At 41.3% G+C, this 23,466-nt stretch overlaps 1 protein-coding gene across 2 annotated transcripts in view; it reads right to left on the bottom strand.

Moving 5' to 3' along the window:
• Nucleotides 1–23,466, bottom strand: part of prex1 (phosphatidylinositol-3,4,5-trisphosphate-dependent Rac exchange factor 1) — a 75,716-nt gene that overhangs the window by 48,274 nt on the left and 3,976 nt on the right. For both annotated transcript variants that reach the window (XM_044038191.1, XM_044038192.1), the window contains exons 2-4: nt 7,541–7,606; nt 7,219–7,341; nt 1,863–1,967 (exon numbers count right to left, since the gene is read on the bottom strand). In XM_044038191.1, coding sequence (XP_043894126.1) covers nt 1,863–1,967; nt 7,219–7,341; nt 7,541–7,606 — 294 coding nt within the window. The remainder of the gene's footprint in view (nt 1–1,862; nt 1,968–7,218; nt 7,342–7,540; nt 7,607–23,466) is intronic.

Raw genomic sequence — 23,466 nt, 5'->3', positions numbered from 1 at the left:
AAATATAATACTGTAATATACCATACTGTACTATATTTCTAGTGTGCTGCTGAAACAAACCTCCTAAATATCAATGTTTTAATGGGATTACTGAGAAAATCCTGCTTGCTACCCAGAGGAGTCCAGTTTTTAAAAGCAACCCACTAGAACCAGCTGAAAGTGTGTGTGTGTGTGTGTGTGTGTGTTTGGGGGTTCCTTCAGAAGTGGGGTGTTACAGTTACAGTCTTGGTTTCTCTACGCCTTGAATTTTGCAGGAATGCAGGCTGTCAGTGTGTTATGAGCTCACTGAATGGGATGAAAGATCAAAAGCAGCCATGCAGATAAAACACTCGAGTGTTCTCCGGTGGGAAACAAAGCAGGAGATCAGCAGAGAACATTACGATCATATGGCAATTCCTTTCAAGTTTACACCGAAATAGAGGCGATGGTGGGGTGGGAGTGTTGGGCATTTTTGGTCGAGATAAAGGCAAAAAATTGTACTTTTAAATTTCACATACTCCGTAGACATCGCCCCTTCCTTTTCTCCTACACACCCCAAGCTCTGCCTGCGTTTTCCGCTTCCTCTCTCTATTATCTTGTGCTTATTTGTAATCCGCCTGCAGACAGAATTCCCTCTGCTCTATATGCTGACCTCGTTTTAGCTTTTACGTTCAAAGGGAATTAACACTTGGTTTCTACATGAATATGTGAGTCAATTAAGTGTTTAATCAAGGGGGAAAAAATCCACTGGATTTAAACACAGACAATCAGAATACACAGGCATCAATTCCAGTGACAGTGGATTTCAGTCGTTACAACAAGAATTTGTTCTGATTTCTTAAAAGAAAATATATTAAATATTTACCCTTGTCAGCAAATCTTAAATAGATAATGCTTTGGGTGTTTTGGGAAATTTGAGAGTCAATCTTGGCTTTTTTTTGTTCATGGTTGCTACACAAAACACAAGGGTTTGTGCAATATTTGATTTTGGTCAGAGCAGGCCTGACAACTCCTTCAATCCGTAACCAGATGTTGTGTAGTGATTTTATTCTGGGCACATTAATGTGTCATAAGACTGAACCAATTTGGTGCTGCATGGCTGGGCCAGGAGAAGCAAAAAGCCAAAGCACACAGCAACACTGAGCCCACTGTTTCCAGTCGCGTGGGTCCGAATAAAGCCATGGAAGCAAACCATCAGGCAGCGACAACCTCAGATCTCATGGCCAATCCCAAGTAGGCTGCCAACACTCCACAGCTGGCTGGCCCAGGATCTGCCGATGATTTCATTGTTAGGACCCTGTTCAAAGGCCCCTTCGCCATTTTAATTTCATTGTCCATGGCCCGAAGCTTTGGGTGTCAAAACACGGAAGCAGCTGGTTGCAGAAACACTACAAGTGTGACACAAAAGTGACCCTGATGGCGGTTACATCCTGTCAGGACAGGAAGGTCCCTGTGACCTTGTTACGGTTTGTGCCCTTTATCCAAGTGTTAACATGGAAATACAGGTGTAATGATGGAAGGAAAGGCTTACAGCAGGGATAAACAACAGAAAAATAAATACCAGAGTGTCTCACCGGAGGAAAGACATGCTGGACAAAGGAGAACACGAGTGGAAGAATAACAGGAGCAAAGGAAGGTGAATGGCTTATGTGGACAGGCATTAGTCCAACCACAACTGAGGAAAACAAGCTGTAAGACTCATGTGACACAAACTAATGAAAATATGATGGTTTTATCTAGCATTGAGAATGGAGAAGTTAGAGTCATAGCGAGAAGAGGAAGGAAGCTCATCAAAATTCTCCATAAAAATGCCTGAGAGATGGAGTGCAAAGAAAAGGGGAGAGAAGCATGGCGGAAGGAGGAGGAAAGCTGTGGCTTCTTACCAGCAGGTACGTCCTGATGTTGGGGATCTTGTTTAACTCCATGAGGAGCCGCAAAGCCTTTTCGTGGTTACTGCAGTACTCGCCATACACTGAGAAACTCTTCCTCTGCAAAACAGAAGAGAAAACATTTACCACCAGAGAATGGGGAAAAAAGGACTTCAATTACTGCAGTGTAATGAGATTCCTTTGAAGGATAATGGCAGCTCTACGGTTTGTATTAGAATTAGAAGCAAGAGCTATTAGTTAACACAACCTGTATTCACTGAGGAAAAGGTTGGACAACTTCAAATTCAGTAATTGCTGACAGAAATGAATGAAGTCCATTCAAACAAGCTATATAAACACAATTCCACAATTATATAAACATAATTTTTCACACTTCTCTTTTCAAGTGTGGCGTACATCACAGTGGAAAAAGTGACAATGTCATACCAACATGGAGCACTTTTCACTTCTGGGTGAGAGCATCACACTGCACCAACCCTGCTTAACACCACTACAACTAATGCACAAGGCTTTGTCAAGCTGCCATTTAGCCGTCTTTACAATATGTAACACGGCACCTGAGGCGATAAATAAATAAATTGCAGCTTGAAATGCATTATTCATGCAGAATGCCGTAGACAACAATGTAAATACAATATCACAGCTGCAGTTGAATATACACCCTGAAGCATATCGAAGCCTGTTGTATATGCACGGCCTCTAATGCACTAATAGGGGATGTGAAACCATGTGCAGAGTGGGGCTAAGCCTGAGGACCAGAAACTGAAACTGTCATCTGAAACAGCCAGGTGAGTGAAATCCAAAACTGCAGGTGCACGGACACCACTTTCAACTGAAAACACAGCAGCCCTTACATGCAGGCCTTGCACTTGAAACTGGCTTTACCAAAAAAAAAGCAGAAAAGGAGTAATCAATGTTCAGTAGCGCAGAACGATAACACCCAAAATGTCTTGACAGCATCTTTGGATAATGTGGGGTCAATAAAATGGCAACGTGTGACATCAACTAAAATACATGTTACCAGGCCAGCATGCTGGCACACACATAAACAGTACAGCATGATATATATGTGTGTGTGTGTGTGTGTGTTAGAGCAAGGGGCGAGGGAATACATTATGTCAACGACAGGTCTTCACTAAGATATAAAAATAAGTTTGTGTTTGTGTGTGTGTGACTGTTTTACATGGCAACCAAGCAGTGGTGACTGAAGCAGCCAAACTAAGCCTATACAGGTCTTTTTATAGAAACTCGGTGTCTCTGATCAGTCCCATTCTGCTGACCACGAGCTGATAATCTCATATATGTCGACGTGAAACACAAGTGAGGAGTACAGTCAGTGTAAATGGAGGCCACATTTTCTTAACCACACAGACCGACAGGAACACAAACACACCCAAAGCCACGTTTGGCAGAGGATTCCAGTCCAAAGCGCCACTGGGAGCAACAGCTGGGCCGGCATATGGTGAGTAACCCCAGACACTGTCAAAGCGAGTTAGTACACTACACAGATAAAGGAGGGGAGCACAAGGGGGAATTGTAAATGTGCATGTTTCACTTAAGTCTACTTAATTATATGTACAAATAAAAAAGAATAAAGTATTTGAGACAGCCTGGTGAGGCAAAAGAAATCTATTCCACCCATACTATGCAGAGTTATCCCAGTGTTTCTGGATCTCTCTGCTCAATATAAAATCATTTAAACTATAATTAATACAATTTACAATCCCTTTCTTATAGACTACAAAACATCCTTATACATTATAATGTAAACATGCTATTCTTCTTGTGAGAAACACATTTAAAAATGCATTTAAAGCAAATCTTCATGTTATGAACGGAATATCCTATAGGGTTAAATCGGGGGAAAACTAATATCCCTCACCAGCTCCATCAAATGAAGGAACCAGGCAACAAGTCTACAGTAGCTATGACTACACCGAACATGTTAAGTCTGTGAAATCTAGAAGTAAACAGGATGACTTGTGTCCAAATAATCACGACAAAAACAATTTACTTGCTGATTTCTCTTAAAGGTTTTTCCCCTAAACTGTTGAAGCGATTGGTGTAAGCATTAAAGAAATAACAACATTTAACACAGTAGCAGTGGGGATCATATAGAGGACATGTAGCTGCGGAGTATCTGTTTAAATTTGCATGCTCCTGCATATGGTGCATTTCAGCAGCACAAAGTGAAATAACCATTTCATCTCACAGTCGCGGATCCAGAATCAAACCCTTCAGCTCACACGATTCTTTATACAACTGAAGTCCAATCCAAGGTGACAACAGGCACACTGTCAATTCAGGTGGAGCATTCAAGTGGCTTAGAAGTGGGACCTAAATATGGACCCTGAATTACCACATGGTCAATTTTTTAAAGATTAAGACTATTCCTAGAGACTGAAAGACACCAGTTGTACCCAGAATAACTCAAGACGTGGGTTGTCCTTTTGATAAACACAAGTCTTTATTTGAATTCCTCGTCATTGGAATGTTATTCCGGAGGCTTGATGAGAGGGTAGTATCAAACACAGAGCGAGAGAGAGTCAACGCATAATGGGTGCAGTTCAGAAAAGTGCATAATGACATGACTGTTGCTCCTCACACAGTGCACGCGTATACACTTTGAGAAATAGAGCAAATATTGATGTCTCTCTGATTTCTCCTCTAGCACGAGTCACTTTTTCACCTTTTGCCAAGTTGGAATAATCATAAGCACATCCGTGTGTGTTTGCTGACACTTTCTCAAAGTTTACCTTAGGTTAGGATGATAATTATTATTTGGTTAACCTAAAAAAAAGCTCTACATTCATAAATACAGATAAGAAGCATCTGTATAATGCTTACAAAGAATTCAAAAGTCAGTCAAGGAAATAACTAGAGTCCAACCCAAGTGGGTTTTTCTACGGCCCATACAAAGTTTAGAAATCATTACAGATTGATGGCTAATATAGGATGCAGATTTTTCAGTTTAATAATGACAAATAATATGCAAATTCTTGGTTGCTTGTCCCTACAATTAGAATTTTGTGTCTAAATATTGGACACATGAAAGAAGTCATCAAAACCAATTTACTATAAAATTACTTCTGGATGAAAAACAATCATTATGTTCCTAAGAGCAAAAACAAGTATACGATGTATAACAACAGGCCAGTTAATAACAATAATCACCCAAATGGCAAATATCAGCCCAACCAATGGACATTTAAAATACAAGGACTGGTGCACTTTTCTTTTTTTTTTTTTTTACACTTGCAGCCTCTTGGGCCATCTTGGCCAGATCTGACTTTGAATAGCAATGAATCTTCCCATTTTTCTTCCCTAACTGTGAGTGGCAGACAGTCTAGTGGAATAATGCCGGAGGTTAATCAAATCCCAGTCATGGTTTTGACCTCTGTGCGAGGTCAAGGGCTGTGGCTGGAGGGTGCCAGACACATCCAACCAACTGAATGAGAGTTGCCAGTGTTGAAGGAGACAAAGGTCATGGAAAGGAGAGGGAAGTGTAATGGATATGCAGTAACAAAGGTGGTGTGTGTGTGTGTGTGTGTGTGTGTGTGTTTGGGAGGGTGAGCTCAATATCTCAACACAAAGACACACACAAACACAGTGACATGAACACCAAATGCAAAGTAAGAGAATGAAAAGCAAATACAATGGTTTATGCTTGGATTGCTTCAAAAATGCAATCGTTTAACATTTTGAGCGGCCGATGGGGGGGTCATCATCACTCAAACATCTCTATAGTAAATATAAGGCTGAAGCCAGCATGGTGACTGGAAGCACGGGTAAACAAACACAGCTAGACTGGATCTGCTTAATGTCACGTTATATGAACACATTACATTCTTGTTTGTTTAATTCATTCAAGAACTCCAACAAATTCTATTCTGTTGGGAAGCAATGTGGGTCAATGTCACAGAGAAAATAAACTGTATCAGACTTTAGCTATGCAGTTCATGTGTTTTAGGGAGATAAAAATAATTGTTTTGGTCTATTTTATGGGATGCCTGATCATGCACTGTGCCAACACACTTTGAGACGCACAACAGATAAGTATTTTTAAATGTTTTGTGAAATCATGTTAGCCATATCACCCAGCCATAACCCTAAAACATAGGAGCACCGATTATATGCAAGTATTTATACCTTTATATATAATAAATAGTCTCTGTTTTCAAATATACATTACTATTGGCAAAGAAAACTAAATATAATAATAATTTTTACCTGCAGCTTCACAATCATCTGTATAGTCTGGTCACAGAGTGATGGGGAAAAAAAAAACAACCATGTCAAGCTCCTTAAATCAATTCTCCACTCTGACACTTTGGCCTGCCAAACTGAGTGACCATGACGCCCTGTGCAAGTGTGAAGGTACGATTCGATGAGCCAGTTCAACAGCAATGCCCAGATGTGACTGAAAGTCATTCACATCAGAAGATGGAGGTGAGTGGAATATTAACGAGTACGTGATTTTGTGATGGAAAAATAAACTAAATTTGTCACAGGGCAAAAATGTGTTTAAGGGGCGAAAGCAGTGAGAGCATTTGAAGTTCTCCTCCAACCCTATTCCGGAGGCTATACCTTGTCTGAGCTGTTTTGTGCCTTAGCTAAATAAAACTATTAAAGATGCTTTATCAAAGAGAGACAGAGAGCGAGCTTAAGATTGAGTGCTACCAGCAGAAGCATTGTCCCTTCACTCAGTGACACACCATCTCTTCCTCCCCGGACACAGACCCTTCTTTGTTTCGTCCCTGAGGCCAAATGAGTTCAAACAGAGGGGAGCGGAGGAGCTGGAAGGGGAGGTGGAGGGTGTGGGGGTGTGTGGGGGTGGTGGTGGGGGGTTAGTATAGTTGGATGGAGGGATGGAGTAGTAAAAGAAGAGGAGATCGCAGAGACAGTCACTTTCACAGACTGATGATGAGGGACGGAGGAAAGAGAGTCTTTTCCTGACAGGATGCAGGCCTGTTTGGGAAAGGAGGGAAAGCAAAGGGGCGCTGGTGGTATGAGTGATTAAAGGGATAGCTGTACAAACCTGTGTGTGTGTGTGTGAATGAGAGAGAGAGAGAGAGCGAGAGAGAGAGAGAGAGAATGAGGAGCTCAGGAGATGGGAGGGGAGTTTATGTAAGAAAGGGAGAATTAGGGGTATTTTCACCACAGGCTCTGCACGGTTCTCCTGCATCTGTGGTCACGGCTGACCCTCACAGAGTCACAAGAGTTTGTCCGCGTGGGGTATTGCATGGAAGGGGAACTCACGCAGTCATCCACATGTGTGTCCATGTGCCTGAGTATGCGTGTGACTCTCTGCTGCTCTGTGTGTGTGTGTGTGTTTGTGTCATGCACTTACAAACTGGAGGAATACGTTTCCCAGCGCATGCTGGGGATGAGGTTCGGGCTGCAGACTGGCCTCCACAGCAGACAACACTTCTTTGTGCAACTCCAGGATGTCCTCAATATTTGAAAACAGAATCTATAAACAGAGGGATGATGTAAAGGGAGGGGACAAAGAGGAAGGAAGCGATTAAGAGGCAGAGTGGAAGGACGAGGAGGAAAAGAGCGAGGAAGTGACCAAACAGATGGAGAAAAAAATGATCACAAATTCATTGTTTTTTACAATTTGACTTTTGTATTTTGCTTGTAGAAAAAAGGTTTTCTAGAGCCAGTCATACCTTGACGTGTTCAGGTGACAAACACTGCTGGTCATCTGCAGTTTGTCTGATTCGGTGCAAAAATGCCTGTAGAGGAAAAAAGACACAGAGCAGTTTTTAAAAAGCAGCACGAGACTTTGCTGTTAATACAGATATTATTGGACGTGAAACATTTTGTGTACGTCTTGGTACAAACATAATCAGAATACCAATATCAACAGTGACACATCCATGTTGAAAGACGCTGCAATCATTCGACAAAGATGAAATGTGACAAACAGCATAATGATAAAATTGTGCAATGATACAGAAATTCAACAAACAAAAAAAATCTTGCTCTTCAGTTGAGAGTGTTTTTGCTTGTTGATAAAAAAAAGTCTCCAATTATTAATCATATCGCAATCATTATAGCTATCAGAATGAAAAGTAATGTGATATTTGTTTTTACCACATCGTGCAGCATCGCAAGCACAGCATCCATTTAACAAGATAACAACCAGACAGGTTCTGAAACACAAAAACCTGTGTGTGTGGAAGCGGAAGTGCGGGTTCCCTCTGACGATTGTTTTAAATGCAGTGTGTATACGTACTGTTTTGGTTTGAGGAAACAGACTGATACAACACACAGATATTCTGTCACATCACTACGCAGGAGACGACTGTGAACACGCGACAGAGTCACGTGGATGCTCAGATATGTCACAGAAAATTGCCTTTCATGGCGCAACATGACATGTCACAGTCGTTTCACTGTCCCTACGGTACCACAGAAGTCGATTACGTTTGGGTTTTTTTTTTTTTTCACTGTGTTGTGACACTTAAATCTCACTGGGGGGGACGTTGTGTAATGGAGGCAAAAACACCTGAGCATTCAGCTGTAAGACTTCTGCCGAATAACTGCTTCATTGATGCAGCGTCTCCACACACCACTGCAACAAGGACAACCGTAACAGGCCCATGTCAAGTTGAGTGTTGTGTGTGTGTGTGTGTGTTCTTGTATTTGTTACCCCTTCAGGACCTTTTCTGACACAAAAACTGACCTAGTCCTAGACCAAAACCTGGTCCAAATTAGAACAAAACGAATTTCTTGAGAACTGGATAAGTTCAGGACTAAGATTGAGGTTCAGCATTAAAGGAATACCGATTTACATTTAGTTTTGTATTACTAGCATAGGGGTAGGGCTATTTTTGAAAAATTGTGCTTCCCAACCTCAGTTTCCCCTGAGTCGAGAAATATCTTCATTCTTTTTTTTGTAACGTGCCCACCAGTGACACTTGGTCCGAGGCTTGAAACTGCAACGCTAATCCCGTAGGGGGACGGGACCTCATTCCCAGAATGTAAAATGTGTCCACCATCTTTGCTTCTCAACTCAGTGGAAACTGAGGTTGGGAAACAAAATCTTCCAAAAACACTACACCTATTCTAGTAATACAAAGCGAAATGCAAACCAGTGAAGTATTCCTTTAAGTGGTTATGGTTAAAGCTAAGGTAATGCCTTGTTTGGGCTGACCAAATGAGTGGAAATCAATGCAGTCAATGCAGCTGCACGAACCTTTGTGTTCATGTGTGTGTGTTTATGCCTGTCAGTCAGAATAAATCCAAAAAAACAGAAAAAAAAGAATGTCAAGTGGCAAAGAGAAGGGAAGTGAATCTGCAAACAGTTTCTTTTCATTCCGTCTTCCCCATTTCTCAGTCTATCACACTGTCCCACTGGCTCTTCCAACCTCAGTCTGACTGTCTGTCTCATCTACAGACTCAAATACCATCACGAAAAGAAAACACATAGAGGAGGAGAGACTCCTGAAGCCTCCCTCATCAGACAGGCTCCAGCTGTTCTGTCTGTGTTTCGGTGCTTTGAGTTTGAAAATTGACAGTTTGCCACATGGATGAAAGAGTTATGAAGTAAAAAAAAAATGTAGCGTGTTCAATCATAATTAAAAAATGGAGGTTAAGACGTCATTCTACCCTCTAACATTATTTACTCCTGCGACATCAAATCTACAATAATGAAACACGCAGCACCATGATTCGAACACATACAACCTGTTGCTTGTAGCTTCTTGCTTCATCTTTAAAATATTTTTAAGCCTTTATCTCCTGTAAAATAGAGATTAACTCTGTCAGGAGGGATTTATTTTTGGGGGCTTTGTCACGGCATAAAAAAAAACCCTCACATTTGAGAAATGATTGCAGCAATGTCTCTTTGCACAAACGTCGTCACCCTCTGTGCTAACATGTAGCCTGAGTTTGAGGAACAGAAACAGGATTTCAACCACGTTTCATTTAAAATACTTTAAAAGACTGCACTTAAATTTGTTCACTGTATGTGTGTTAACTAAGCCACAGGTAGAAAATAAAATATAGTCAGTTTTAAAACTTTTCTACAAGTGACAACTGTTAACACTAAATTCTGATTCATCCACAATAATCTGCATGACTACTGTCACCCGAGAATGAAGAAATACATTTGTAATTTAAGTCAACTGCTCCATCATAGAGGAAAAGACACTGGGCTGCTCTCAAGCCTCTCAAGCCGGGTACATGGATTACAGTACTGTGAATCGCTTGCCTCTAATGAAAGACTGACATTTCTAATGACACATTTGCTCTAAAGATAGACTCCAGCCAAACAGCAATCAGGCAAATCATATCATTTCCTCAGGGACCGGACACAATAATTTTTTTTCACTAGCGTCTGCGTAGGTTGTCGCTAAACCAGAAAGCAAAGGTCCAGGTTCAACCTCCCTAATTAAGACCAGTATTAAAGAGAAGCAGTAGCTGTCGTGTTCTCAACTGGTTTTGGGAGTGTAGCCGATTGTGCTTGGGGCATACACTAATTAAATCTCCCATATGGTAACTTGTACCGTGTCTACACTGGAGCAGTCACTCGTGCGAGAGATTGCTGCTCCCTTGCAGAGGAGACGAAAGGAGGCAGGAAACAAGGCTTTTCCTCAGTCGCTTTCCGATGAGGGGAGGCAGGGAGGGTGGATGGGTGCTGGAGCGAGCAACTGGGGAGAGGGATCCAAACAATGAAGGGGAAGGGACAATGTAGAATATAGAATATAGAGAGTGAAGTAAAAAAAATATATATATAGATATATATATATATATCCCTATTAACATATTTGACTGCTACCATCCAGGCAGGATTCACACAATGTGTCACACAGATGTGGTGACGGGGGGATCAGCAGGAGGATGGTAGGAGGGAGCAACAAAGAGGTCCTTTCAGTCCAGGTCTCGCCTCATTCTCACTCAGGGTTGTATTGGCTGTCTTTATTGTTCCATCACAAAGCCCACAGGTTTATTTGCAGAAAAAAAAAACTGGGCACTTTCTCTGTCCACCATCATGACTAAGACGCTGGCTTCAGAGTAGAAGACATAACAGAGCATAAACTGGGCATGCACACCAAACATGCCTGACTTTACTCAAACTGAGGGGTTTTATCGTCTGGACTCTAACTGGTTTTTTTTGAGAACCTGGTGAAAATCAGTGACAGGAAATGGCCCCCAAAAAACAGGTGTGATAGGTGTAATTGGAAGGATGTTGACATCTGATTTTTTGCTAAGAATACCAAGCATCATAATTAGACTAAGTGCAGCCTAGAGTCTGGCGTGCTTTTTTCTCATATTCAGCATATTCCTCTTGACCTTTTTTTTATTCTAATGACCAATCAAGGTGAAATTCTGCCAAGAAAACAGCCACGTCTGTCAGTCTCACTACAGATACAGTTATAGGGACTCAAATCAGATTTTTTTTACTTCTTCCACAGAGCCCATGTCTGTAACCTCTATTACAAGTCAATGGGTTACAAATACACACAAGCAGCTTCCGGAGATTCCATGTGATGAATAATGCAACAGCTGTGAAATTCTGGGAGGATTCACATGTGCACATGATTCTTTGTTTACTAGAAATAAGACATCATGCAGTATTCTTTGTTTGTTTTATCCGTGTGTGAGCAAGACAGTGTGCTGGATTCTATGTTTGCCAATACAGATGTTTAAAATAATACTTTGGTCGAGAGCAAACACGGCAGTGCTTTGTTAGTCGTACAGTTTAAGTTGTACTCATGTAGTTGTCGTCACTGTTCTTTTGTGGCAGGGGCACCAAATACATCTTCATTTTAATATTCACAAATTCAATCATGTATTCAATCGTGTATTTAAATATTTAAATCTTTGGATCCCTGGGAAACGCTCTCTCTTTTTGTTGCACTACTTGTTGTATGTACAGCTTAATGACAATAAAAGTGATTTGATTTGATTTGATTTGATACAAAATACAAACAAAAATATTAACAATACATTCTATTTGTGCTCAAAGAAGCTTCACTACAATATAGGGCTGCAAATAACAGTAACTTTCAAAATCAATAAATCTGTCAATTCATTTTTTGATAAATCAATTAGTCAATAAAATGTCAGAAAAGGTTAAAAATGTTCCCCAACCTTGATATGATGATGCTATTAAATGTCTTCCTTTAAAATTACTTTAAAAGTTGGTTGATTTAGGATGATTTCTTGGATATGAAGCAAAGACGCCAGACCTTGATTTAATTATTAAAACAAAAAACACTTGATTATCAAAATCACAGACAACTAAGTAAGTAAATCGTTTAATAACCAATGAATCGATTAAAATCAGTAATATACCGCTGGTACATCGGTGTGTACGTCACACCTACATGTGACTTCTGTTAAGTCTTTATAATTTGGCAGCGTGAACAAAATGCGACAATAACAGTGAAACAATATCTCCCACTGTGGTTTGGATAGCAGAGGGAGAAAGAAGCAGATGTGACTGTACCCTCACATAACCCTCATTACAATTCATGCATCATTTGCATAGGGAGGGCAATACCTCTGAGCACCGTGAACATGTGCTGTCATTAAGATATGAGATGAATATTGAATGTGTCATCCTTTCCACAGTATGTGGCTAAGCCTGTTGTTATTGGAAACACAAAAAGAAGTCCACAATGACTAACAAACAACTGTCACAACAAACGCTGTAACCCTACTCTGCCCACTGGACGCAGTAGTCGGTGCTCATTACTTGTTAATCAACATGCTGCTGAGAGGAAGCGGGATACGGTCGATGGTCCTCGTTTACTTTCATGTGTCCGTGACCTTTCTGCCTCTTTTCTGACATCAGCACGACGTCACGGGCGAGGCAAGGGCGTGTAATCATGTTTAAGTGGAAGATCGGATTTTGATGAATATTTCTAAATGTATGATGAATAATAAGCAGCGAAAAGTGAGTGGTCAGTCGTTCTGCGTTTGTGTGAAATCGTGAAAGTTACTCACCGCCGCGGCTGTGATGGAGACCAAAGTGTATTTTTAAAAGCTCACTCCCAGAAAGATATGGATTGTAGATCCCGTTAGATACAACTCTATACACTGTAGCTTGTCTAGCACAGGTTGACCCAAGCATCTCATATTCAATTGTGTGCACATGATGCCTCGTTACTCTCTAGTACCTAAAAATAGTAATGACATCTATCAGTGTTAATAATAGACACATATCATTTTTTTTTATATATCCCTCCACTCATCATAATGAGTCAGATTGCACAGAAGGGGCTCAGCTGCTGCACAGAGCCCGGCACACATGTTGCACATGATGGGCTCCCGCCACAGATGCAATGAGCCTTTGGGGAAAACTGCACACGATGCAATCCCACAGGACACGACAGTGACAAACCCATCAGGCTACCACTAATCTGCTAGTGCAGAGTAACACAGGTGATGTTTCAGTATAGTTAAGACAGTGACGTCCACCACACTTTTATAGAGTTTAAGGTAAAAAAAAATAGTAGAGTATAAACTATCTAAAATGACACGGACCAAATGGCTTGCTGAGCTGACAAGTTATCAATTAAAAGCCATATAATTGAGGAAAACTTTATAATCTTGAAGTATTTTAATCATGACTCATCCTGATTTGGCAGCCTCTGTATGAAATGCTTTGCATTTGCATTGGCTCTTGGCCGGCCAACCAAACCAGAGCTTAGTCCACTGTGATTGGTCAACTGAACCTCTCTTTAATGATTGGTCAGCCACTTAGCATCAGTGTCACAAATGTCACACTCCTTACTCAGAGGATTCCTGGTGAGCTGTAAACACCTCTGTAGCCATGGTAACAATAGTGTCAGCGCTGCCAGACCAATGGAGGTGCTTAACTTTTAAATATAAATGAACATATGTTACATTCAAACCACTGCCAAATTAGTTAGACACAATGCTGATTAAGCCCATCAGCTCCACATGCCTCTCTCTGCGTTTCTGTGTCTGTGGCTACATTCCCACGCCGCACAAAGAGTGACGCGCTTCATGTTACAACTGACAGAGAGAAGGGTGAAGGATAGCAAAGACAGGCTCCTAGACAGCAGTGGATGGATGGTAGATTGACTTTGAGTCGTCCTTTCAGAAAGCTCTGCTGGGTTAGGGTAGGTGAGCACCTGTGGAGTAGGTTAAGTCACAACCCACCTCCGTGGCTGAACACGCCAAGAAGCACAGACTAAAAAGTTTCTTCTTATCCTCATAGTCCTGTCTCATGCCGACAGCCTCTGCTTCCCGTCATCCTCACAACAACGTCTATGTTACACACTGAAGAAGCTCAGTCTGATTTTACTTTCAGCAGCTTGTTTTTGAGCTTTAGATTGTAGCACCTGAGGAAAAAAATACTTTATTTTTAACCAGTTGATATCCCAAAAAAAATTATTATAATGACTATGTATTATACTTTTCTTAAACTGTGTAAAAATGTCATGAAGGAAAGTATATGACTTGTTACTTGGTAAAAATAAAGAAGAAAATAAGATTTAAAGAAAAAAAGCCAGAAATTCAGGCGTCTGAAGTCTGTTCAGAAGACGTTTTCTTTAGAACAGGAGAAATCCTGGGGCACTTCAGCCTTTGTAACTTAACAAACCGCTTACATGCACAAAAAGAGATATGATACAACAATGTAAAACACTCAAAACTGCAATGAGACCCCTAGCCCCTAAACGCTTGCAAGCTTCCTCCGTGGATGAGCTGATGTTCTATCTGTTGCTCAATTCTTCCTCAGATGCATTTCCTACTTACTCAGCCTTTACCTGTTATTTCAATTTCTAGGTTGGGTCTCTTTGCTTTCCAAGTGCATGACCTGAGAAATCCACCAAGCAGTTTGTTAATTGTGTGTACATGGGTAGACTAAAGCATAATATGTTTGAACAGTCTGTTTACAGCGGAGGCCAAACAGATGAAACACCATCACCATATATGCAGTCAAAGAGTTTTCCTTCAGGACGAAAAGGGGGTGAGAGATTTAACAGGTTGACAGCTCTATTTTAAAGTGTAGTATACAGTTCTAAACCCAACCTTATTTCTCAGAAACACACGCACATGCGATATATATAAGCATATTTGCTTTATCAAAAAACTCCACACCTCATGCAACGCCTTCACTTACAAACTGTGGAACAAGGGTGTTTTTCACACTTGAATTATCGACAGATTTTTCAGATTGACCAAAGGGTTCGGTGAACTTACCCACGTGTGAAAACCCCCGTTGCAGCATGTGCAGTTTGAAGAACTGCGCCGTTAAAGGAACTCTCACAGTGGGACCTTTTTCCTCCATTGTGCAAATTATGCAAAGAACATGGTTTTGTGCTGAATGGTTTTGCGATCATTTAGAAAAGAACGACAGAACAAATACCAATAAGTGTAAAAATTACAAAAGGCCTTTTCTGTGATATGAGAGGACATTAGATAACGCAGACAGTTTACACAGTTATGTTATGAGTGCATAATTACATTTTCATTCACAGACTAACCCTAGCAGAGAATCGATATATGAACATTATAATAATATAAGTATGTCCACCTCCGCTATGCTGGGTGGAGATATTGCCTCACTTGAGCATGTTACTGTGACGTGTTTCCAGTTGATGATTAAATCACCGACCAACTTGCTACCATCCATGAACATTAATATATGGAATTCTTTGAAGCGGTAGAGCATGAACTTGCTCAATGCAACCCAAACTAATGTATACATGCAGTAGTAATTGGACTCCCAGTTGCATTATCTGGGCATGTCAGTATGACAATAGTAGTACAAGAGTCTGGTATTAGTAGGACTAACATAATAATTCAATTTTCTCATTTTAAAGGATTGTATGTCAAAGCAGACATCTCTCTGCTTCCCAAATAAATGAGAAAAGACATAGCCAGGGGCTTTACTTAAGACACTGACTGTGAACATGCTCTGAAAGCAATTTCCAAAACAGCTGTAAACATGCCACGTGAGGGGGTCATGTGACCAGTTTGTGAGATCCCACCGAGCTGAGTCACTGACTATTGCAACCATTTGTGTGCAAGAAAAACTCAACATAATTTTGGAAAAAAAAACTGCAACAGAAAAAGTACACACTTCTCTCCTTCTGCGTCCGAGTGTGGCATGAAAATGGGAAGTGAAACCGCAGCAATCACACAACAAAAGCCAACACTTTCTTAGACACCTAAATCATTGACAAGAATTGTGTTTCTTTTTGAGCAGATAGGCAGTGGTTCAACTCGGCGGGGAAGGAAAATAAACAGTCTGCAGAGTGAAGCAGTGTCACTGCACACAAAAGCACCAGTGTCAATTCTGGACAGGAAGTGTGGCTTTTGTGAACAGGAAGAGCTGAAGATGTTTGACTAGCCACTAACTCGACTGTGTTCTAAGTTAAGTGTGGTAGTAGTGTGCAGCCAAACTGAAGCAAACAAACAAATCACATTGTGCTCTCCACACTTGGAAGTCGTTTAAATGGTAGACTTTAGCCTTTAACTCTGTGGCCCCGACAGCCACACTGTAACGAGCCTATGCTGTTTTCATTTTACGGTACCAAGAGTTATAATACAACCAGTGACAGATCTGCTTTTTATTGTTGTCAACTGCATATGTATAACTCTTTTTGTTTTCTTCATTTACACTTTTACTACTAATCTGAAAAGGAAATGTCTGACCCAACGTCCATCATCGCCTGTCCCACCAGACAGCACAATCACCTTGTTTAGCACCTTTAACCTTGTCTTGTGTCAGAACACACGGCATCCTCTCATACGAGCACACAGCCAAGGGTAAGACCAGGTTTGGGATTTATCAGAGCGAAGAGGGGCCAGACAGTTAGGTGTGAACTACAGATGGACCATATGCTGGTGTGGGCTCAGCGTTTGCTCCACTGAACAGCAAGTAAGAGGCCTGCTGCCGTAACGTCTGTCTCTCCAGTGTTCTACCTGGAGCAAAGACAAAAACAATGTAATTTGACCTAACATTTGCTTCACTTTCTGTGGGTCAAAGTCCTCACTCTGGTCCAGAACACATTTAATTGAGAGGAGGAGAATGCACAAAAGCACAAACCCACACAACTGTAAGGATCACATGTCCTTAAACGTGTGGGTTCATTTACCATTTCTTAACATGGTTCAAATGTGAATAATGGAAAAATCCCAAACATGAGAAACCCTGGCAGGTATCATTACGATAATAAAAAAAAACCAGCAGGGAAATAACAAGAGAGAAGTAAGAGAATGTCATAATCATCACCTTGCAACATGGGATTATGTCAGATGTACAGTCAGGGTCCATGCTGCCGTCACACTGCTAACAGAGGATGTTGCCTCAAGGGTCAAGCAGTGAGGAGCAGAATATCCTTTTAATTTGTCTGTTTAACTTCGGCAAAGGTCGTCCTTATTAAACATGGATTAATGGGAAAATGAACGTCTGTGAGAACACGATCACATGGCAGCTTGACTGGCAGTTTGGGAGCAATGATGGTATTCCACTGCGCTGCATTTTAATGAAGGCTCTTTCTAATATGTTGTAAAGAGACATGCAGAGGAAGTATTACTAACCTAAAATAAAGGACATCTACAGTATTACACAATAGGATCTAGAGGCATCACTGACATGTCAAAGTGTCACTACCTTTCACAGCAGTTCAGACAAACCATTACTTTGATTTCAAACTAATCAAAATAGATTTCTTTCACTGATTTATCTCATAGCTTCTGCACATAGAAAATAGAGTGGGTTTTAATTGGGACAAAACTGGGCTATTTTTCCTGTTAGCCAGTGGCTACCATCAGCATTCAGCAACAATGCTGAGCCATCTCACTCAATTCAGATGTCTCACAAGAGACTCCATATATCAAGAACAAGCATGAACACTTGTCAAGGTTTTTCCAGCAAGCCCTGAGAGCCTCCTTTCAATTTGCTTCGGTTCCCACACCTACTGAGACAGTCCTCGAACACAATCACAGATCCACAGATTCAGGACTTTTCTATGCAAGTCATCGGGTCACCAGCACCAAACACTCTTCTTCTCCTCATCCAACAACAACAAGCTAAAAAAAAACAATGCATCTATTAAGGATCTCTCTTTTTGGTGAGAGGATTTGGGTAGCCGGCCATAAAAGGGATTGGGGCAGTTTTGGAGAGGGGATGGGGCCATTTTGGGGTCGACATGGCATGAAATTAAATAAATAAATGAAGAAATCCCCTTTTTGTGGCTTGAGTGCAGCAGAGCCAGAGAATGACCCATGACGTTGCCTCAATGTGGGACCCCTAGTAAACTTCAGCAAACTCCTTTCTTTCTCAAGCTGTAATTCACATCTCTCACTAACCCTCTAAAAACTCCCCCTGCTCTCCATTCACCCTTCAACCAGTCCCCTTGCTGTCTTCCAAGAGAACCCCCTTTTGGCAGAGCCAATCACCATCACACAAAGTCTTCTTTGAGTCTTGTCCAGTTTTTTCCAACCCTTCTCACTCACTTCCACATAGAAGAACTTTAAAATGCAAGGCTTTTCGGGCTGCTCACATGGGCGGAACCTACAAACTACATCGGCGAAGACAGTGCCTCAACCATAGAGGACAGACAGACGGGGACTTCCTGTTTAAGACTGCCTACTCATCAAGTCTACACCAATTCTGTTGATTAATGAAAAGCTACAGCACATGATCAACACGTGCACAAATGTGCACATAAAAAAGCGATACACATATGCATGCCTGTATAATTTCAGCTCAAACTTTGCTTTCAACTGCGCAAAGGATGAAAGAATCGTCATTTCAAAGCATGATCATTTTTCTAAATTGGCGTGAAGTATTTAAAATGAAGGGTGGAAATTTCACCTACTACTTTTGCGAGACGCTCCCTCTTTCACAGTGGCTGCATGTAATTGATGTGCTATAAATATCATTTTGATATCTCAACTTTTTCATGTTGTAAAGCAGCTTCTGTCTCACATTTATAGCCTCACTCTGAATTCTGTCCCTCATTACATATCCATCGGGGGAAATGACAGAGACGCTTGCGATGCTCGTTCTCACATACTCCCCCTGCGACAATGGGACTGGAAATAGCTTGTGAAGCAAGAGTGTAAACTTGTTAAATTGAGTTTATCTCCATCTGACATGTCCATTTATATATTCAGGACTAAATGGCTTACACAGGAAATGTTTAGCTTTCATCTTGCCTCAATCATCACCTAATCTCTCTACCGCTTCTGTCATTCAATGCAGTTTTGTCTGTGTGTCTTTTTTTCCAAGTAGTGTAGCTGTTGAGGGGTGACATGTGGTGATCTGAAGATAACATCATAGACCAGATTGCAGAGGCCATCTGGACATTTGGACGTGTGTTTCTTTGGTGCCGACAGACGTACGGAGGCTGGATCACAGGCTGGATGAGAGTGTAGTGAGCATAGTGTTGAGTGAGCCATCTGAGACCTGCAGAGCGTCCAAGAGACCAAAAGCCTGGAGCTACAGCAAGGTCAAATCACAGCTGATCTCAGTGTCTCGTATACCTGTGCACAAAGTGATTGTGTCCATACAGTAGAATGTGACATAACCAAGCAAAACCAAACTTAACTTGTCACCACTGCCATTGAGCTGGGCAGACAGCAACAGTGTCATCGAGCACAGATTGAGAGAAAATGGTGGTGATAAGATCTTGATAGTCATTTCAGTGGAAGATCATAGAGAGCATCTGCTGCTTTGAACTTGCACTTCTGCTCCCTGCCGACCACTGCGTTCCTTCAACGAACACTTCTTGTGTTCTGGTTCTGTCCTCTCTGCACACAAAGCAATCAGACTTTACTCATTTGTGATTCACAGATGGTGGAACAAGCTCCCAAATGCACCTTTTCTCTAAAATCTCTTCACACCACTAACCGACTAACCCTAAACTGTCTAAAGCACTCTCCTGAACTTTCTTTCTTGTACTTACCTAGCGCTTATTATCTTTTCTCCTGATGGTCTCTCGTTGTGCAATAACCAAATTAATGTCTCTGATTGTTTTCTCTTAACTTTCAATGATAATATGCTGATAACTGCCTGACAATAAAATGACTTAACATAATGTAAATGCAGACAAACACAATGTACAGACTTGATAGAGGGCAATATGTGAGGGACAGACAGACACACAAGCAGCTAGTTAAAGCCCTTTCTGTCAGTGAAAGTCTTTCTGTAACTCCACTGCCACTGATGCAACTGACCTACATTCATTCGACTTCTCATTACACATGCAGCGAACACTCATTTTGGTTTCCACCTCTGAAAATGGTGCTTTTTGAGATGCTTTAACTTAAATGACTCCACAGATGAATCTAAAGACAAATCTGTAAACACAGTGAAATGAAAGTTCAGTTAATGATGTGCCTTGCTTGTCATTTGATTATCACTGAATAGTATTTTATTAGATTAAAAAGTATTTGTCAACTAAATAAAAGGCTTTCAGAAACCAGAGTCAATCATTCATCGGCAGCTGTCATGAACTGATATAACGACATAGGAGGTTGCGTGTTTTGTGTTTGAATTTGTGATAGGTAAAGAGATATCCCAGCAGTGCTCTGTCTTCCCACCACTGTTACATCCCCACCACTCACTCCAGGTGTCACACATTGATCTCTGATACATTTGTCAGGAACTGGTTGATATTAAGTCTGGACCTGAGCCTTCAGATTAAAGTAATGGACCAAAGAAGTAAGGATTAACTAAAGGAAAATTAAAGCATGAGTCATAGCAACAACATCCAACCCATGGACATTATCTTACATGGGTGTCTGGTCAGCAATTTTATTTGCAGGAGAAAATAACATTACTTCTTTATATTACATCTGTAAAACTGTGTATCAAGGAGCAACGACCAACAAGGGACCGACTTAGGGTGCAGTGTGTGTGTGTGTGTGTGTGTGTGTGTGTGTGTGTGTGACACTCTTTGTCCCATTGTGTCATGTGAACAGCTTCCTGGCCGGACAGCTAACATGCCGGCCAGACATTTACTCTGACGCACCCTGATCCAGCAAAACCTCTAACCCGACCCTTATATCATCAAACATCTTTGCCACATCCTCTAAACTCAAAACGCTGTGTGTAAATGTGTTAAATAGCTGTCATTGTTTTTGTTTTGTGCAGTTGTCTATCAGTAAAATGACCTCTAATCCCTGAAAAAGAAGCCACACACATCTGGTCGTATTTGGCAAAGCAAACAAACATTGTAAGCCTGCAGCCACAGTACGGACACCAAACAGGAAGCCCTGAGGGGAGAGACTATACCAAGGCATTCTGGAGGTATTCATCCCAATTCATTCTCACATCTATAGTTTATATATATATATATATATATATATATATAAAAAAACATATTACACAGCTACTGCACCCACCATCCGCCCTGAGAAAGTATTTGTCCCAACTCTGTTCAGGTCATGATCTCTGAAGGGACATTAGAGAGCTTATGTTGCCATGGCTTTTTCAATTCAGGCCAGGTCACCCATTGTATCATATATCAGTCCGTTGAAACGCACTTCACAGGAGGTTTTCACACACAGCTACGGTGTCGTATTATTGGATGTTTGCTCTAGTCATAAAAAATGTCTCAAACAGTGCATCTGAAAAGTCTCCTGGGCAAGGTTCTTGCTATTACATGGTCTGATATCCGACACAGGGAAATCAGTAAGCTGACATCATGCTCGAATGATTACAAATTCATGACTCATCATTGCTTCCACACAAACCACAGATTCCACATGACGCGCACAAACGGATTCACTTTTTAAATGTGTAACCACTAAAAGACATATTAAAAAAAAACAAAAAACACCAAAAGGTCATTTCAACCAAGCTCCAAAATCCTCCATCTCTACCACACATGCCCATGTAAAAACGCTTTTATGCCTATGCTGATTCATAATAATCCACAAACATCTCCAGTAGTGGGAGGGGATTGGGGGTTGACATCATGCCTCCGGGTGTTACAGTAGTTTAGACTTGTTAACTTGAATTCTCAAAATTCCTGCTGCAGTCCTGTGCCTTAAAAAAAAGGCTTATCAAACACATGTGACTAATAAAGACACTAATGTTGTGATGGAAACTTTCACTGACCCCCTGAACCCCACGTATGCAACGGCCGGCAATGCAATGAATTAGCCTGTCACAGTAGTCACACTGCGTAGTACCAGTTGTCCGAAACGAGATGCACGAGCGTGCACAGTGGCAACTTAAAACACTAACATGTGTGCATGGAAGACAGGTCAGTGCTTCATGCACTGATGTGTATAGAGCTTTGTATCTTAGTATGCAAACATTACTGTGGCCTACAGTTAACAAAAAAAAACAATGCCTGTAGGTTCTGTGTTTTAACATCTTTTGTTTTTTTTAATTCCGGGCAGTTTCTCTGAGAAGCAACCTCTCTTTTACAGGAACACTGTGATCACAGGAAGCTGATCAGCTCGACCACAAGGTGATCTGCTTGCCACTCAGCAGTCCCACCATTATTCTGGTTATGGACGATAACATGTAGCACGTAGACCGATTGAATGGGAGGATCCAATTGCTTTGAGTCAACTGTATAAAGCAAGTAACAGGAAAAAGTACACTGAAAACACCAGCTGTCTGCTTTTGTAACTGTTCTACCTGCTTTTGGGTGTGTGTGTCTATGTTTGTATGACTTAAGCAGGGCTGAGGTTGCAGTGTGCTGAAACCACCGGCGCTGTGGCCGTGATGAGGGTTAGAATCTGAAGCTATTTATACCCCCCCTTGCCTAGAGAAACTTGATGCTGGTGTTTCCCACCAAGGCGAGAGGAAAGGAAAGATGGAAGCAGAAAAAAAGAAAGAAAGGAAAGGGGTACACGGTACACAGTGCGCAGGGCTCAAGTTTGCAGAGGAAGCTAAAGTCTGGTTTCCTGCATGTCTGTCTACTAGGGCACAGGTCGGGCACAGCGTCTGGTGTGTTTGTGAGTATGTGTTCTTGTCGTCCTGTTTGCTTTGGCTTGTCAACAGTGACTCCAGGGGACATATATAAAAAAAAGAAGAAGAAAAAAAGAAGCCATGTAGTGCATCACACACCAAAACACAATACAATTCATCCACACAAACACATAATGGCATTAGACGCGTGTAACCTTAACTCGTGTGTGGCCTAAGGCAAGGGCCACAGAGGGCAACACTTCCAGATGTTTCCTATTATCCTGCAGCACTGACGAGACCTTCCCGGTCACCCGTTTCTCTCTGTCACTCGCTTCTCAGGGTGAAAAAGAAAAGTCAGATGCTGACTTACTGGCAACACAATTCTCCTGTTGTCCTAACTGACCAGGATTCACCGTGACATACATGGGTCAGTGTGGTCAAAAACTCCAGCAGCTTTTTGAAATGGAAAACGCCAATTTCTATGGTTTAAAGGGAAAATCCTGTGAGACTACTGGGTATGACCATATCCCTGTCATAGATATCATAACATTATAGACGTCATGGCGGGGAAAATCCAGTTGCCTGGATTAAAACAACAAAGCATTGGTCTGAAGAAAAGCACTAATCTATATCACTATGAAATGATCAATTTAGACACAAACACATGATCCCACTGTAACAAAAGCATGGAAAGAGCAGTTATCAGCATAAACCTTGAATTGAGAATGG

The sequence above is a fragment of the Solea senegalensis genome, linkage group LG11 (assembly GCF_019176455.1).
Source record: "Solea senegalensis isolate Sse05_10M linkage group LG11, IFAPA_SoseM_1, whole genome shotgun sequence".
NCBI classification, from domain to species: Eukaryota; Metazoa; Chordata; class Actinopteri; order Pleuronectiformes; family Soleidae; genus Solea; species Solea senegalensis.
The sequence above is the reverse complement of the archived record's forward strand: the minus strand, read 5'-3'. Positions and strand labels throughout refer to the sequence as shown.